Below are 15,596 nucleotides of genomic sequence, written 5' to 3'. Positions count from 1 at the left end.
CTCATTGATATTCAACATTCTTTTGGTTGGTGTTCCTTTATAAAGCTTTTGTGATTATTATGTTATACAAAGTGGACCTGTTATTAAAGGAACACACACACATATACCCCCAAGTTTTTTTTTCTTTCCATATACCCCAAATTTTCAGGAAAAAATATGATAAAAATAAGGAAGTAACGAACAGAAGGTGTCAAGAACGAATCTAGGGACCTAGCTACCTAGCAATATGTGGTTTATTTTGTGGACTTTTTAATTGGTTTCTCGAAGTGAACTAAACTGATGCTTGAAACAAAGTATTCAGTATGTTTTGAAATGAATTTATGGCCAATGTGGTTGTTTACAGGCTTTCTTTGCATTTGTATATATCCCTTCACAAAAATACAAAAGGTTGATGCTAATTAGCATCTTTCTTGGATCTGTCCTTTTCTAATTTTGGTTGTATGGTCCCTTTGTTTTCATCCCATGGTAATTTAAAGAAAACAAGATGAAGCAGATGTTTATGTTGTGTATTTGATTAAATTGGTTGGTTACTCTAAAAAGGTTGGGAATGCGAGTATATGATCTTTATAAAATATAAGCTGGAAATTTAATAATATTTATGAAAATCTTTGGTTGTGCAAAAAAAAAGATTAATAGAATTTCCCCAAGATATCATGACACGATTTGACAAAATATGATGTGTAAATAAAAAACCCACTTGTTTAAGGTTAAGAAATTATAAAAGCCACTAGCCAGTGACCTCTTGGATCTATATAAGCCTAGTTACAATGGAGATTTTGAATCATTTTTGTCTATTTGATTTGGATACATAAATTTATTTTTATTAAATAAATATTAGATAATGTTGTTAAATAAAATGTTAAATTTTATTAAAAAAATATTATAGAGCAAAATTTGAAAAATGTTGAATTAATAGGTGAAAGAAAGAGAAAGTGATGTAGATTGTTAAAAAAATGTAAATTAGGGTGTTGAATATTTCCAACCAATGTACATATATAGTCTAATATATATTTCATTCTACGAGTTTTAAATCAATTAGTCATGATTAGACTATAAAATTTCAGTCTTTGAATTATTATTCCCTCGAAATAAATTAAAAAGAGCTGAAAACGATTTAAAAAAAATGTGAACTTCCAAATAGAAGCATGATCTAGTTATCTGAGATTTCTTCCAACCTAACTGGTTTACCTCCAACCTTAATACTTTTTTTTTTAATAAGGATACCATTTCTGAATAAACTTGGAATGTTTTTACAGACCTACAAAGATGGAGAGCTGATTTTTAAAAATATAACATAGAGATAATGAAGCAGATGTGAAGCGAGCAATTTTTGATAAGGATCTACAGATTTTAGACTTGTACTCTGCCGAACCAGATGGAAAGATAGGTCTGTTGTTGCTGTCTTGTTGATGGTGTTGTGGTAGGAAGTCTCGAGACAGGTCGATCTTCCCTGTCTAGTGAGAAAAGCTTTGAACGCATCTATAAAGCTATGTCCTTTAAAATCTGCGATGGTGGCCTGGAAACATTTGAATGCAATCTACTGTTTCTTTCCTTCCAAATGTGGTAAATTAATAGTTGCCTGAAAATTCAGGTGCATCATAGTTCTCAGCTTTCATGTAATCTGAGGTGAGGAAAGCCAAGTAACAATGTTCTGAAGCGAGGATGGTGGGTGAAGTCTTGACCTGACCAGTAAACTATTCCAAACACTGAGAGAATAATTACATTCAAAGAATATGTGAGCTGATGTTTCATCACAGGTGCCACACAGCAAGCATGCTGGAGATACATCCATTCCCCAAGAAATTAACCTGTCACGAGTCACCATTCTTCCTCTCATGACAAGCCAAGTGATAAAAGGATGTCTTGCAACCTTAATACTTGTGGTCGTAGTCATGAGATGGACACACTAAATCCAGTTTATTCTCATATTAATGATTGTGACCAGTGAATCTATGGGTTAGAGTTATTGACTGCAACATATAAAATCACTATCATTTACCAATAAATCACAATTATCATTATCTTTCTATAATCAATTTTTGCAAATACCATATATGTAACTACGATACATGATGAACTGACTATAGTAAGATAATATAATCGTGGTTTTCCAATATCATATACATGAGTCAGATTAATTAATAATAATGTATTTAAAGTTGTAAAGTAGAAAAATAAAATTAAAACTGGGAGGAGAAAGATGGAATTGTTTCTTTAAGATCTTGTTTAGGTTCCATTTAGGGCCCATGAGTTTTAAAAGGCTCGAAAAGTCTATTTTGTAGTCAGCTTACCCATATCAGTACGTTTAACTCCATAGCAAACTTGCAAGAGAGCATGCTCACAGGTTATGTTATGAGAGAATCTCTAGTTGTAAATACTAATGAATAATTAAACAGCAGATGAGAGATAGATGAAAAAGGAAGAACATGTTCTAAACGGAGAGCTTCATCTTTATTGGTTCAATATTTTTTTCTTTTTTGAATTTAGATTTTCAATCAAGAAATGAATTTAATAATGTAAGGAACACCACTTTTGATAACTGAACGATGCTGATGCTCTCGCTAGCCTTCTTAATTCGAAAGACCCTGATACTACAACTTGGATGCTCATTATATGTTGCAATAACATAGGTCAATTAACAATCACCAAAATCTTCATACACACTCATACTGATGCAGAGGAAAGCTCAGACTTAATCAGACCAGTTCCAATACCTAAATTTTAAACAATATCGCCACTCTTGTCTAGGAGCACAAAAAAAAACGACTACATGTTCCACACTCTGTTTATCTGTTGGACTAATCAATGGTGGACTTATTACCAAGAAACGTGGCAGATTCACGAGCGTCCAAAAGAATCACGATCCGTGTAAAACGTAACGTGCAAGTCTCTCCAAGACTTCGTCTCTTTTTTTTCCCTCTGACCTCAAAAACTCTGATCAAAGTTTGCAAAGGTTTTTTTTGTGAGAAACATCACACCCATCGGTTTAAGGATCGGAACCGTTTTAGTTATTGTCCTTTATTGTCGGGATGTTTGTTTTTAACATCGGAGTCATTGTCCTTTATTTGAGGAGATTAGGTTTAGATTTCTAGGGTTGCACAAAAAAAGGTTTAGATTTCTAGGTTTACCCGAGATCTTGAGTGTAAGATACGGTATCTTCTATTTTGTGTGTTAAGTAGGTCATCGTTTGTAAAGAATAAGCTACACCAGAGAGAGAAGCAATGATCTCCGGCGACTCATCGTCCGCTAAAAGGCACAAAGCTTTACTACCAGAAGAAGACCCACCAAGCCAATCGAACGCACCTCTCGACAACATCAACGCAGACTCTTCCACTATCTCCATCTCAAGCTGCTTCATCTTCACATCTCTTCTTATCATCACCTGCGTCACTCTCTCTGCCGTTTTCTTCTTCGTCTTCTTCTCTTCCCACCCACTCAAGAAACTCGACAAGCCTGTGGTTCTACTAATATCCTCAGACGGGTTTCGTTTCGGGTACCAATTCAAGACCAAACTACCCAACATACACCGGTTAATCTCCAACGGAACAGAAGCAGAAACCGGTTTAATCCCGGTTTTCCCGACACTAACTTTCCCTAACCATTACTCTATAGTCACAGGACTATACCCTGCGTACCACGGCATCATCAACAACAAGTTTATGGATCCAGAAACAGGGAAAACTTTCACAATGGGTAGCCACGAGCCAGAGTGGTGGTTAGGTGAGCCGTTGTGGGAGACAGTAGTGAACCAAGGGCTCAAGGCTGCTTCTTACTTCTGGCCTGGCTCTGAGGTGCACAAAGGCTCTTGGGATTGCCCTAAAGGTTTCTGCCAAAACTATAACGAATCTGTTCCTTTTGATGATAGGGTTGATACCATTTTGAGCTACTTTGATCTGCCTAGTAGAGAAATCCCTAGCTTCATGACTCTTTATTTCGAAGATCCGGATCATCAGGGTCACCAAGTTGGTCCTGATGATCCTCGGATCACCGAAGCTGTAGTCAACGTTGATCGTTTGATTGGTAGATTAATCAATGGTTTGGAGAGAAGAGGGATTTTTGAGGATGTGACTATGATCATGGTTGGTGATCATGGAATGGTTGGGACTTGTGACGAGAAAATCATCGTTCTTGATGATCTAGCTCCATGGATCAAGATTCCTAGCAGCTGGGTTCATGACTACACTCCCTTGCTAGCTATTAAACCACCTTCAGGTCACAATGCAGCAGACATAGTGGCTAAGATCAAAGAAGGTTTGAACTCAGGTGAAGTAGAGAACGGGAAGTACTTGAAGGTTTATCTCAAGGAGGATTTACCTAGCAGGCTGCATTACGCAGAGAGTGAGAGGATCCCACCTATCATAGGACTAGTTGATGAGGGGTTCAAGGTTGAGCAGAAGAGGAGTGAAGCCATGGAGTGTGGTGGAGCTCATGGGTATGACAATGCTTTCTTCTCGATGAGGACTATATTCATTGGGCATGGTCCTATGTTTGCAAAAGGAAGGAAAGTGCCTTCTTTTGAGAATGTTGAGATATATAATGTGATTAGTACGATTCTAGGGCTTAAAGCTGCACCAAACAATGGTTCTCATGCGTTTCCTTCAAGCGTTCTCTTGCCACGCACGTAAGTAGAGTAAGGGTAAGTACATTGTTATGTTAATAAAAGGCAGCATGGAATCTGTGACTGCGTTTGTAAGCCGCGGCAAACGTTTTATGCGCTTTGATATGTTAGACGTTTTATGCATTTATGATTTTGTTGCGATTTAACAAGTGTACCTACTAAACTTTTGTTTTCTTTTAACTTTGTTATATATTTTGGCGTCTATAATTGTCATAGTCAACAGTTTCATTGAACATTTTCACTTTAAAAACATTTAAATAAAATAAACAGTAGAAAAAAGATATCTCCAAGGTTCTCAAATCTTATGACACTCTTTCTTGTTTTCTGATTTTAAAAATAATAATAGTTTTAACTTTTAAGTCATAGTTTTCTTTTTCAAAAAAAAAAAAGTCATAGTTTTCTTGTGTCCATTTACCATAAAAACATTATTGTTCTGCGTTTAGACATTTCTAAACGCTAACGCAACGACAAAAAGCCAAGTAAATGACGGCGGCCAAAACGCAGATGACGAGTGAAACATAACTGGAATCTGAACCAGACAGTTTCTTCCTGATCTTCTCTGGAGGATCTCTACAACAGTCTTACTCTCTTCTCTTCCCTATCTCTCTGTGTGTGGGTGAATTTTAGATGGCTGGAGTTGTGCGATTATTATCAGCGGCGTCGTTTCAGGCCCTTGGCGTCTCTTCTTCGTCCTTCACCTCCTTTGCAGCCACTCTCACTTCTCCTTACTTATCTCCGACTCCGAATCTGAATTCCGACAGGAGATTGCGTCCGCTCTCATCTTCTCCCTCCTGCTCGTCTTCTCATCACCCATCTTCTGGTCTCGGAAGCCATATCCCCCTGAGAGGACACAAGAGCAAGTTGGTTCGTGTCAAGGTGAAAACTTTCTTGTCTTTTTAGCACACTCTGTCCGTTATTCGAATACCCTTTTTGGAAACTGATTGGTTCCTGAGCTGATTAGGAGCTAAGTTATGTTCTTCAGTCTCATACCATTTCAGATGATTAGAAAAAAAGTGTAAAGTTTCAGTTTTTGATTAGAAAGGTTGATGCTTTGGATTAGTTCAAATGAAAAAGGTTAATGCTTTCTACCGTAGTTTGAGTGTGTGTGTGTTTGTGGTATAGGTAGATGAGAGTGTGGCCGAGACAGAGCCACCGAAATGGTGGGAGAGGAATGCTGGACCAAACATGGTGGACATTCATTCTACCGAGGAGTTCTTGAAGGCTTTAAGCGAAGCTGGAGAAAGACTAGTCATTGTAGAGTTTTATGGAACTTGGTGTGCTTCTTGCAGAGCATTGTTCCCTAAGGTTTAGCTCCAAGTTACCTTCATTTCTCTTTCGTGATTCTGAGACTGATAGTTAGATGTTCTGTGTCTTGTTAATAATATTTTCAGCTTTGCAAAACGGCGGTGGAAAATCCCAATATATTGTTCCTCAAAATCAACTTTGATGAGAATAAACCAATGTGCAAGAGTTTGAACGTGAAAGTGCTTCCTTACTTCCACTTTTACCGTGGAGCTGATGGCCAGCTCGAGTCCTTCTCATGTTCTCTTGCTAAGGTAAAGAAGCCTGCTCATACACTTTCCCTTCAAACTTATAGAATTGTCTCTTGTTTTGATAAGATCTATCGTATATTAGAAGTCTGTAGCTTGACATTGATACTATTTTGGCATTCTAGAATCAAACCCTTTGCTGATTAAGTTGATCAGAACCTCTTGAACGCATTTGGTGTGTCTCTCAGAACTAGTTGACATTCGCTTATATGAGGATTTTCTTCTTTCAGTTTCAGAAGATAAAAGATGGCATCAGACTGCACAACACCGATCGTTGCAGCATTGGTCCAGCCAAGGGACCTGAAGGGTTTACATTGGAATCATTATCCGTGCAGACGAATGCAGCCAAACCAGCTGGATCAAGTTGAAGTGCCACACTTGTAGACTTGTTACTGCAACCATCTTTGGTTGCTCAAAGCAAACACTAAGCTTAACTTTCTGTATATCTGTTGTTTTCTTTTTTTTTGGTATAAAACAATTAACTCCTGAAACATGTTATTATTATTCTTACAGGTAAAATTGCAAATGTGTCTTTTTACCACTTGTCCTTATTGCTACAAACTCCAAATGTTTTGTTGTTCTGTTGCATTGGTATGTATTATGTAACACAGATCCATTGTTCTGTCTTGGAAGATGGTGATGAAGAGAAAGCGACAATGAACATAGCATTCACCACACTTTCTCTCTTCCTCTTAACAAATGAAACAGAGTGCCTCTGTTTTGTCTTTCAGTATTTGTCTACACAGCGACTGTGGTGAAACTAAGTGAACAAAGCTTTGGCTTTTCTTCATTATCATACAAACATTGCATCCAATTACAAATATCATCATCATAGAAACACTGCATCAAATTGAAAGCTTGTGACTTTACGAACAAAGCTTACGCCTTTATCAGCTTCTCACTAAGAATCTCAGCAATGGAAGACCTCGAAATCACATTTCGGAGCAATCACCTGCAAAAGCATCTTCGCCGTATGCTCTTGACGCACCACAGCATCTCTCTTCTCCACCAACACCGCCCCAACGATCCTCTCAAACCCTCCTCCTCCTCCACCGTTAGCCACGAAATCAACCAGCGCCGCTTGCACCGGCCCCAAGCTAGGATTATACGCAGCCGACTCCATGTACCATCCTCTGTACACTCTCCCTTCGCAATCCACCATCGCCACTCCCGACGGACACCGACTGTACGGCGCGTAAGATCTATTCGCGGCGGATAAAGCCGTTAGCTTTAGATCGGAATCAGTGTGACCGTTGGTGATAACACCTAAGAGAGTGAGACGGTTATCGTGCGGCTCGAGGAGTAAAGGGACGTCTCTCTCGAGGAGATCGTCAGGGCCGAATCTGTGCGGCAAGATGCTCTCTAAACGCACGTAACCGTCTTCTTTCTCCGCAACGGCGTCGTTTCGCTCAGTACTAACGGTGTCGTTTTGCTCAGTACTAACGGTGTCGTTTTGCTCAGTAACGGCGTTTTCTTTCTCCGCAACGGTGTCGTTTTTCTCTGTAACGGCGTCTTCGTTATCCGTAACGGCGTCGCGGAAGGCGTTTGGATCGGTGATTAGGATTCTGATGTCGGGGGCGTCGCGGATCTCCTGGAGGAACTGGCGGCAGTGGCCGCAGGGAGCGGCGGAGACGGAGAAGCGACGGAGGATCGGCTCGGAGTTGAGCGCGAGGTTGGTGACGAGGAACTGCTCGGCGTGGATCGAGTGGTGGAGAGGGAGGCCTGGGAACTCGACGTTGACGCCTACGAAGATCCGGCCCGACGATCCGAGTCCGACTGCTGAGACGGGGAATTTCGAGATCGGGGGACGGGCGAGGGGTTTCGCTGGGTTGACGAGGAGAGGGAGGAGATTGACGACGGAGACGCCGTGTCGTTTCGCGGCGGATTCGGCTTCTTCCGCGTGGATAAGGAAGCTGGGTCGATCCATTATTCGGGTCGGTTCGGGTCGGGTTGGGGATTTATATGAATGGATCCCGGGAAGGATACGCGAAGTGGAAGGCAGTATGCTCTTATTCGCTAAGACGTTAATGGGCAGACGACGTGAATTAATTCATTTTATCAAAACTCGTGACCCATTTAATCTTTAGGCAATCATGAAGCGACCAGAAAGAAACTAGACCTTTGTGTCGCCATGTTGATCTTGACGTGAACTTGGTTGACTTGAGAAACTAAAAGTCTACAATGACTTGATTACGTGAACTTAACAGAAAACTCACTTTTGTGCCTCAGCTCTCAACAAAAGTCTCAACATTTAGGCTTTAGCCATTTTCAAGGAAAAAAAAACATGTTTGCTAGATTTTTTTTTTTTTTTTTTGTAAACTAACATGTTTGCTAGATGCTAGTGGACTCTATTATATTACTTTGATATGCATGCAAATTGCAAAACCAAATTTAACATTTTACCAAAAGAAAAATATATGCTTTAAGTGTTTTTCATTCCTATTTTTTTTAATGTAAGAACATCAGTGGTGTATAATAATTAGAGGAGAAGCAATTCATAAACATTCGTAACGAAGAAAGATTACTGCATTTATATCTCTATAATATTATTTGAGAAGTCAGTTTCCTATGTGTCGCGCTCACGTTAACTCTCATGATGGTTGATTACACGTATACCCTTAATGAATTAAAATTATTACAGTTAAATTTTTGCTGATTTTTTTATTTAGTTTCCTTTTTAAAAAATTTCCAAATAACTTATATCATAAAAAGGAAACATTTATAAAGTTTAAAAACAAATTTAAAAACGAAAATATATGCCTATATAATATAATTTCATTAAAAAGGAAAATTTACAAAATAGTAATATTCCATTTAAAAAAATAACATAAAAATATACTTTTGAAGTAATAATATACTTTATTTATATTTATATTTTCTTAGATGAAAAATATATATTTGTATATAATGTGATTTCATAAAAGAAAATATCACATAGATAATCTTGATATTAGAAAAATAAATAATATTTATTTAAAACATAATTTTAAACAATAAAATTTCAAAGTAATAGAAATATTTTATATATCTATATGTCTTCTTAGATGATTACATAAAATAATTAAGTAACATAAGCAAATATATGCTGACTAAAAATAATTTATAATTAGTATTAGTGAAATGTTTTATTTATTTGACTATAATATCTTTCATTACAGAAAAATATCTATAAATTATATTTTACTTATATAATATAATTTGTAAAATACAATCACATTTTTTACTGTTTATTTTTAATAGATATTAGAAAATGAAAAAATAGATTTTAACAGTAAACATTTTTTGATCAAATAATTACAAAATATTTTAAATTAAAATAACACGATATACTTTAACAAGGTAGATATATTATATTTTATCATCATTAAAATTATATGTTTCCTTAATATTAAATTTTCTTTTAAATTTTATGTTTTTTATGTTTGTGAAACTTAACATAAGCTAAATACAATGATATTTGAAAGCTCATGAATGTAAGAAACCAAACTTAAAATAATCATGTTGTAAGTAAAATCATGTAAATTTTTATGGTTGCTTACAACATGAATATAACGATGATTTTACTTACAACATAACAATAATATCATCGTTATATTAATTTATTTAGTTTGGAATCCGACACTTTAGTTTATCTTTTATTTCATTCTAAGCACAATATATCTTAATTTATAAATAATCGTTCTGAAATATATTTACATATATAAGACAACCAACCAACCAACCTAAATGCAAATAAGAAATTAATCAAAATTTTAGTATATTTAGAATATAAAATATTATAATTGAATTCAAAGAAATAAATGCAGACCAATATATCCAAATGATAACTAAATCGACTGTAAAAACAACAAAATTAACAACCTATAACATATCTAAAATCGTATGTCTAATTAAAGTATTATAATAGTATTAATATAAATTATGCATACAATTATAAATTAATATAAAATTAAAAGTAAATAGTAATTAATTATTATAGTATATTTACTTTATAAATATTTATATCCGTGCCTGAACACGGGAAAATCACCTAGTTTGACTTTATAAAAGGTACCATCATATGAACCCAAGAAGAAATCAACTCATATTAAAGATTCTGTTATTTTATTATCATTCAAATTAAAAACCAAGACAAGTATAATTTATTTGTGGTCCCTTGCATTTTCATAATTCTTATCATCATCTTATAAAATAGGCGTCGCTTTTTTTTAAGAACAATGCAAGACCGTGAAAGAACACCCGGGGGCTATCTTCTGTAGTATGAGCTTCGCCGTGTCCTCTTCCACTAAGAACAAGAAAAATCATGTATATTTGTAAGAAGAAGATAAAAAATCTTCTTCTCGTATACTTGTATAAAAATATTAGTATTGTTCATAGAAATTTTATCAATAAATATCCAAACCATTCTTTAGGACATATAGTACAAAGAAGCATAAACACCATTTTCTTATTCATAAAAAAATACAACACCATTTTCTACAATACAACACCATTTTTTCAGTGAAAAAAATCCAAACCTTCTTTAGGACATATAGTACAAAAAGCATAATATATTTATTAATAAAATTTCCATAAACAATACTAATATTTTATAAATATTGTTATTATCAAATAAATGCAAATTATGTTTCCATATAAACTTTAAAAATTATATAAAAGTACATGTAAATTTATATAAAATATAAGTAAAATTATATAAAATATAAGTAAAATTATATAAAATATAAGTAAAATTATATATATAAGTAAAATATTATTTTGAAAATGTGAAATTTTACATTATCAATTGATTTTAGTAAATTGTGAATGATTATAATCAAAATGTTGGTGAAAATATAAAAACATTACTATAAAATTAACTTTATATTTTTGTAATAATTATTAATGAAATTGAATTAATTTATAAAAAAATGTGTGAATTTAATATTTTTATAAATGATATGAGGAAAAATATAATTAATAAATATATTGTTAAAATTTGTTTATTTCATCTAAAAGTTTGACCAACAATGAGACAACTCATGGACCGTCTATTTTAAAAAGTGAAGTAGTTAATGTTACTTTTGTAGTTTAATAGAAATCATATATTGTTGTACTGAAGAAGAGTGGTCGAAAACAGCTCAATCGACAGTTATATAGTAACATTCTGATGGTGGTTTGAATATACAGATGAAAATTATAAGAGACTTATTCATTAAATTCTAGTTCATGCATCATAAATAGTCTATTTTAAAGCGAAATAGTTAGCGAAGATATAGTTGTATTGAAGAAGAGGGGGCAAAAATGGCTCAGTCCACACTTATTTAGTACTCCTTTTGTTTTAATTTAATTGTTGTTGTAGAGCAAAATTTTTATTTTTAAAATAAATGTTATTTTATGATTTTAATAAAAAAATTATTAATAAAATTTTCTGTTTATTTTTTATTGGTCGAAATAATGCTAGATGTATATGTATGATTTTTTGTTTTAAAAATATACAAAACTAAATATTTTTTATCCATGTTCGTAAATCTAAAACGAAAAATAAAATGAAGTGGAAGAAGTAATATTTTCGATGGTTGTTTGAATAAAGATGGATTTTTTTTTGTAAACGACTTTCAATAAAGATGGAAATTATAAGAGATTTATTCATTAGATGCTAGTTCATGCATCTTGAATCGTAATTTTAAACTAGACCATGACCCGCCCGACCGGGCGGGTGTTTATTTTATTTTTAATTTTTGATTTACACTAAATGATGTATTTGTTAATAGTTACTTGTGATACATTGAGTTCTTTTTGAGTTTTTAAAAAACAATAAAATGTGTGAAAAAAAAATTTTTATATAAAGAAAGCTTAAAATGAACAATGATAGATTATATATGAAATATATAAATCAATTTAGTTAATTTAAAATACGTTGAAATAAATGACTTTGAGTCATATATAAATCAATTTATTCGGCTCATTGTTATCACATTTTTTGTTAGGGCCATAGTGTTTTAGATCAAATTAAGTTGGTCTAGTGGCTCATGACTCCCCTCTCTTATCCTAACCGACAATTTTTGTTTTGTAACCGTTCGGTGTTTAGAAAAAAAATTGTGAAGAATGAAAAAAAGAAATATCTCGACTTTCGGTTTTTTTCCATGGCGATGACGATTTCAAAACTCATTAATCGAGGATCTAATGTTTTATCTTTGTGAATCTGATATTTTTTCTTTACGAATCAGGGTATGGAGTAATTAAATCTCTTTTGAAATAATTGGTTTATTTTTCATTCTGTTTCAAAGTATATTGTTTGCATGTCTAGTTACACCTAGTTAATTAATAAATGCCCATAACTTTTATAAAGCAAATCAATTGTTTCTTAAAGATAATGTAGTTAGCAAGAATATAGGCAATTGCCTCATTCTTAACTATTTACTTAATCTTATATTTAATATTGAGTACTCTGCAAGTTCAGTTAAACAGATTTTACTTGGAAGAAAACATAGATACTTTATTATTTAGCTAAATATAGATAGTTAACGAAAATCATGTTACTATATTAAAGTTAATTAATATTTGATATTGATTATAGATTTGATAGAGTAATAAAGATATTTTGTTTGTGTTCTAAAATGATTGATTTGGTTTGTTGTGAAAGTATAAGAAAAATCGATTTGATTTTTTTTTTTTTTGAGAAAGGTTAGCAAACAGTTGATTTGTGTAGTTGGTTGGAAGCGTAAACATAGATAAATATATATGTAGATCGGTAATATTTTACATAGATTAATGATTTACACTGATTTTTATACAGGTACATCTTAATGTTAAATATGAGAAAAAGTTGAAACTATACATATAACATTACGGTAAAAAATCTATTCATACGATAATTTTTTAGACTTATTGAGACCTAGCTCTATGTGAGGTGAATAAACATTGGTTTAGATGAAAAGGGAAATTCAATTTTATCTTGAAATTATTTTAATAGAGAATGGAAGTTAAATTTTATTTTATGACAATAAATAATTTCAAAATTTATATCCTAAAATTTTTTTATGTAACAAATATATAACTTCGGAATTTATTTAATACAAGAGAAGTTAAATTTGTTTTAAGACAACACATTAACTAAACTGAAAAAGACAAACATTAAAATAGAGATTATCTATAAAACAGAGTGATAAAGACACATTTAATAAACTGGTTAAGACAAACATTTTTATAGGAAGTTTAATTAATATTTTCAATGGCATGTCATTGTAAATAACACTGAAACTAAGAGGTATTTTTAAAGTGTACTTCTCTTTTTAATAATATAGAAGTATACAATGCTTTCTTGTAGTGTTCGCATATAAACCAACACACAAAAATCAAAAGGTTCAGTGTGACTCTTAGGATTCACTCATGATGACTCGCCAATGATCTTTTTAAGCAAATTAGCTAGGATTACTAGAGTATAAACTATATGGGCATATGGTTCAAATCAAGTTACAACTTAGTTAGTGATATTTTTCATGTTTAAAATAGTAATGTAGATACCAAATAAATTAAATAAATCTAATTGTATATGCTACGTAAATTTACTCATGTTTTTGTGCTGTTATTCCATATACAATCTACTATTGTAAGTAGTTTACTTTGAGTATTTCCAATATAAAAATTCTATTTTTATTTCAAAGTTGAGTAAAAGTAAATATGAATTGAAAGTGTTTCTTCCGTTTTTTATTGTAACTAGTTTAGGAAATTTTTTTTGTTTCAAAATATAAATAGTTCACACATATTTATGTAATATAGTGTAGCTAATCAAATAATATATGTTTTTATAATTAGTTGAATTTGTTAATTAATATTATTTTTTAGAAGAAACATCTCGATATTAGTTTTTTTAGTCTAAACTATTTATATTATGAAAAAAAAAGAAAAAGTTAAATGCACAAATAAACAGTCTCATAAAATTTAGAAAGATGACATGGATGGAGATAACAGAATGTAAACAAATAACCTCTTATTTTTTTTCTTAGGTTTTTCTTCAAAGTTCAAATTACTTGAATCATTGGTATTTGATGTAATTACTCTAATTTGTTTTTTTCTTTCCTACTAGGACCTCTTAGTTCACTTTATTTGCAGTTTCTTCCCCAATTCTTGGTGATGTGTAAATAAACCCCCCACGACAGAAACGACCACGTAAGAATGGTTTGGATCACTAGGCTCTCATCATCATCTTCCCAATCTCAACGTCGTGTTCTGTCCTGAAAAGCCCCCCCTCTTTGAAACCAGACAGAGTTCACCATGTCAAAAACTTGTAACTTTCTCGGCCTCAGAGTTAGATCCAATCCTCTCCCATTATCCAACTCCTCTCCTCTGAATCTCCTCCAACGGCTGCTTCGAGACCTTTCGACCGTTGGATTCGCGCTCTTTCACGTCGTCGGTTGGTTCTCGGCGGTTTCGCCGGCACGTCCTTGGATGATGAACAACATGTCCGGTAGTATTCTTGGCGGCAAATCATTCATCGCTTCGCGAGGCAGCGAACCTTCTCCTGTCGAACAGGTCTTCTTCTTCCCTCTTGTTCCATCATAGTTAATTCGTATCAAACAGACAACAAGCTAAGCTTTCCAAAGTTCGTACCTTTAGACATTTTGGGAATGTAGAAACTTCGAAATGTGCTCTTTTTTCTAGTATCTTATGAACGAAACAGATCATACATTTGTGTTCTAAATGTTCTTTTGATTGAATCTAGGCGTTGAGTAAAGTGGAATGGCCTGAGAACTTCCCTTTCAAAGAAGAAGATTTCCAGCGATTCGACGAGTAAAAAACCATTTTGTCTCTTACTCTGTTTTCTTACTCTGTTTTTTTGCCTTTTGGAGATCTTGTGACTTCTGTTTGAATCATGATGTTTGGTTTTTTTTTTTTGTCAGGTCGTCTGATTCAACGTTCTATGAAGCTCCGCGGTTTGTGACACACATTGATGATCCAGCAATTGCTGCACTGACAAAGTACTACTCCAAGGTTTCTTGCCTCAGAGTGAAACTCCAGGAGTGAGCATACTTGATATGTGTAGCAGTTGGGTAGGCACTAAAATGCAAATCCGTTTTTTTTCTTGTGTGTTGAGAAACCTCTCAAGTTTTAGATTTATTTGGTTCTGTGTGATTTTTACAATAGGTAAGTCATTATCCAGCTGGGTATAAGCAAGAACGAATAGTTGGAATGGGTATGAATGAAGAAGAGCTTAAAAGCAATCCGGTAAACACAAAGATTCAATATTGTCTTTATATGGATCATCATATCAATGGATCTTATCTTCTCTCTCTCTCTCAGGTTTCTCACCGAGTACATAGTCCAAGACTTGAATCTCAATCCAAAGCTTCCTTTTGAAGACAATTCTTTCCAAGGTTATTACCAATGTGGTAAAGACACAAACTTTCTATAAGTTAACTTCTTAACTAAACTCAAGTCATGACCAA

At 33.5% G+C, this 15,596-nt stretch overlaps 3 protein-coding genes and 1 pseudogene across 3 annotated transcripts; 3 read left to right on the top strand and 1 right to left on the bottom strand.

Annotated features, from left to right (window-relative positions):
• Positions 1-2,960: 2,960 nt before the first annotated feature.
• On the top strand, positions 2,961-4,786 carry LOC130511831 (uncharacterized). Its single transcript, XM_057009549.1, has one exon. It carries the CDS (start codon positions 3,222-3,224, stop codon positions 4,623-4,625), a length of 1,404 nt encoding a protein of 467 aa, XP_056865529.1. The 5' UTR covers positions 2,961-3,221; the 3' UTR covers positions 4,626-4,786.
• A 267-nt stretch (positions 4,787-5,053) lies between these two features.
• Positions 5,054-6,709, top strand: LOC130511833 (thioredoxin-like 2-2, chloroplastic). Its single transcript, XM_057009551.1, has 4 exons — positions 5,054-5,494; positions 5,741-5,923; positions 6,010-6,174; positions 6,399-6,709. The coding sequence occupies exons 1-4, from the start codon at positions 5,246-5,248 to the stop codon at positions 6,534-6,536; spliced, it is 735 nt and encodes a 244-aa protein (XP_056865531.1). The 5' UTR covers positions 5,054-5,245; the 3' UTR covers positions 6,537-6,709.
• Positions 6,710-6,933: 224 nt separating this feature from the next.
• On the bottom strand, positions 6,934-8,210 carry LOC130511832 (cytidine deaminase 1-like). The gene has a single exon (XM_057009550.1). The coding sequence runs from the start codon at positions 8,093-8,095 to the stop codon at positions 7,079-7,081; it is 1,017 nt and encodes a 338-aa protein (XP_056865530.1). The 5' UTR covers positions 8,096-8,210; the 3' UTR covers positions 6,934-7,078.
• A 6,193-nt stretch (positions 8,211-14,403) lies between these two features.
• Positions 14,404-15,562, top strand: LOC130510444 (uncharacterized; annotated as a pseudogene).
• The last annotated feature ends 34 nt before the right edge of the window (positions 15,563-15,596 follow it).

The sequence above is a fragment of the Raphanus sativus genome, chromosome 4 (assembly GCF_000801105.2).
Source record: "Raphanus sativus cultivar WK10039 chromosome 4, ASM80110v3, whole genome shotgun sequence".
Classification (NCBI taxonomy): domain Eukaryota; kingdom Viridiplantae; phylum Streptophyta; class Magnoliopsida; order Brassicales; family Brassicaceae; genus Raphanus; species Raphanus sativus.
The sequence above is the reverse complement of the archived record's forward strand: the minus strand, read 5'-3'. Positions and strand labels throughout refer to the sequence as shown.

What these genes read in the sequence shown, in the direction of transcription:
- LOC130511831 (XM_057009549.1), top strand. Translation starts at nt 3,222, where the DNA reads ATGATCTCCGGCGACTCATCGTCCGCTAAAAGGCACAAAGCTTTACTA.
- LOC130511833 (XM_057009551.1), top strand. Translation starts at nt 5,246, where the DNA reads ATGGCTGGAGTTGTGCGATTATTATCAGCGGCGTCGTTTCAGGCCCTT. An exon ending in GCAGAGCATTGTTCCCTAAG is followed by an intron (nt 5,924 to 6,009) that starts GTTTAGCTCCAA and finishes TAATATTTTCAG; the next exon opens with CTTTGCAAAACGGCGGTGGA. An exon ending in TCTCATGTTCTCTTGCTAAG is followed by an intron (nt 6,175 to 6,398) that starts GTAAAGAAGCCT and finishes TTCTTCTTTCAG; the next exon opens with TTTCAGAAGATAAAAGATGG.
- LOC130511832 (XM_057009550.1), bottom strand. Translation starts at nt 8,095, where the DNA reads ATGGATCGACCCAGCTTCCTTATCCACGCGGAAGAAGCCGAATCCGCC.